General features: G+C 32.8%; 1 protein-coding gene across 1 annotated transcript in view; it reads left to right on the top strand.

The window, feature by feature from the left end:
* The window catches only part of LOC103734524 (protein boule-like), a gene marked incomplete at its 3' end in the record, with an annotated part of 27,063 nt that extends 26,747 nt beyond the window's left edge, over positions 1 to 316 (top strand). Inside the window, exon 6 of the mRNA XM_029563498.1 lies at positions 189 to 316. Coding sequence (XP_029419358.1) covers positions 189 to 316 — 128 coding nt within the window. The remainder of the gene's footprint in view (positions 1 to 188) is intronic.
* Between the last annotated feature and the right edge of the window lie 1,228 nt (positions 317 to 1,544).

The following is a 1,544-nucleotide window of genomic DNA, read 5'->3' on the forward strand; positions in this document are numbered from 1 at the left end:
ATAAATAAATAAAATTTAAAAGATAAAATATATTCTTCGAAGATACTTTAATACGTGAAATTTTAAATACAACATTTTGCTGTAGCTATGTAAATGTGTTAAAGATATTTTTCCAAATAGCATTCAGAAATTACGTCTATAAAGTTAAATTGAGCATTTCCATTTTTGTTATTTGATCTTTGCTTTAGGTTCTAGTATAATGCCAGCTGCTGGAACAATGTATCTAACCACTTCAACTGGATATCCTTATACGTACCATAATGGTGTTGCTTATTTTCATACCCCAGAAGTAATTTCTGTTCCACCATCCTGGCCTGTAAGTAATTTCTCTTTTCTTAAAATATATCATTTATTATTTTTATTTTATGTGTGTGTGAGTGTATTGCCTGCATGTATTTAAGTGCACCCATGTCATGAAATGCCCATGGAGGTCAGAAGAAGGCGACAGATCCCCTGGAACTGGAGTTACAGATGGTTGTTAGCCACCATGTGGGTGCTGGGAATCAAACCTGGGTCCTCTGCAAGAGTGGTCGGTGCTCTTAACTGCTGAGCCATCTCTCCAGCCCCGAGTAATTTCATTTTAGAAGTTTCTGCCTATTACTATCAAATATTTTTAAAGATTTGTTTTGTCTTAAATTTTAATGATTTTTTAAAAATGTTTTTACACTCATTTATTTATTGTGTATGTATGTGCCACAGAGTGAATGTGGAGGTCAGAGGGTGATTTACAAGAGTTCTCTCTTTCCACCATGTCAGTCCTGGGATCACTCAGGTCCTCAAGCTGGGCAGCGAGTGCTTTTTTTTAATCTACTGAGCTATCTCACTGGCCCTGATTCTGAAATGCTTAAAACAAACAAATGCAAATACACCTGCATCCCTACTACCTAAATTTAACAAACATTAATACTTGCCATATTAAGTTCTTTTTAAAGGGAGGTAAAAGGAGGCAAACTCAAAGTTTCCTTAGCTCCAAAGTTTTTGTTCTCTTTCTTTCCTCAGAATGTCTTTCTTACTCACTTGTATGTTCTTAACTCAAATATATCCTTAAACAATACAGCATATTTTAGGGGGTAGTTTTTAAACACTATATAAATAATCTTGTTTTTAACTTTATGTTTTTTAGAGTAAACTGTGTTGCCATTTTTCTTTGTTTCATAATATTTCTCATGGCATTACCTTCTTGAATTGTATATTTTCTGCTCTGATGGTGTTTACATTCCAGAAGAAAGCAAAAATCCAGAATAAGGAAGAGATGTGCCTTTTTAAGAAAGAAAAAAATTACAGTGAAAAGGAAGTTTTCAAAAGAAAAATACAAAGTACAGATATACTCACTGTCAAAGAAGTTTAGAATCTTTAAAAAAATGTACTTTTATTCATTATTCATGCCCATGTCACTAGAAACAAATTCTGTTTTCCTCTAATGTAGCATGGTCTAGGCTAGAACATAAACATAGAGTTGAAATTTCACATGCATAATATATTTTCTAGTACATGTTGTTGACTACTAAGTATTGAAAACAGAGAAAGTATACTACTTTATACTG

Source organism: Nannospalax galili, unplaced genomic scaffold (genome assembly GCF_000622305.1).
Source record: "Nannospalax galili isolate Female #2095 unplaced genomic scaffold, S.galili_v1.0 scaffold610, whole genome shotgun sequence".
NCBI classification, from domain to species: domain Eukaryota; kingdom Metazoa; phylum Chordata; class Mammalia; order Rodentia; family Spalacidae; genus Nannospalax; species Nannospalax galili.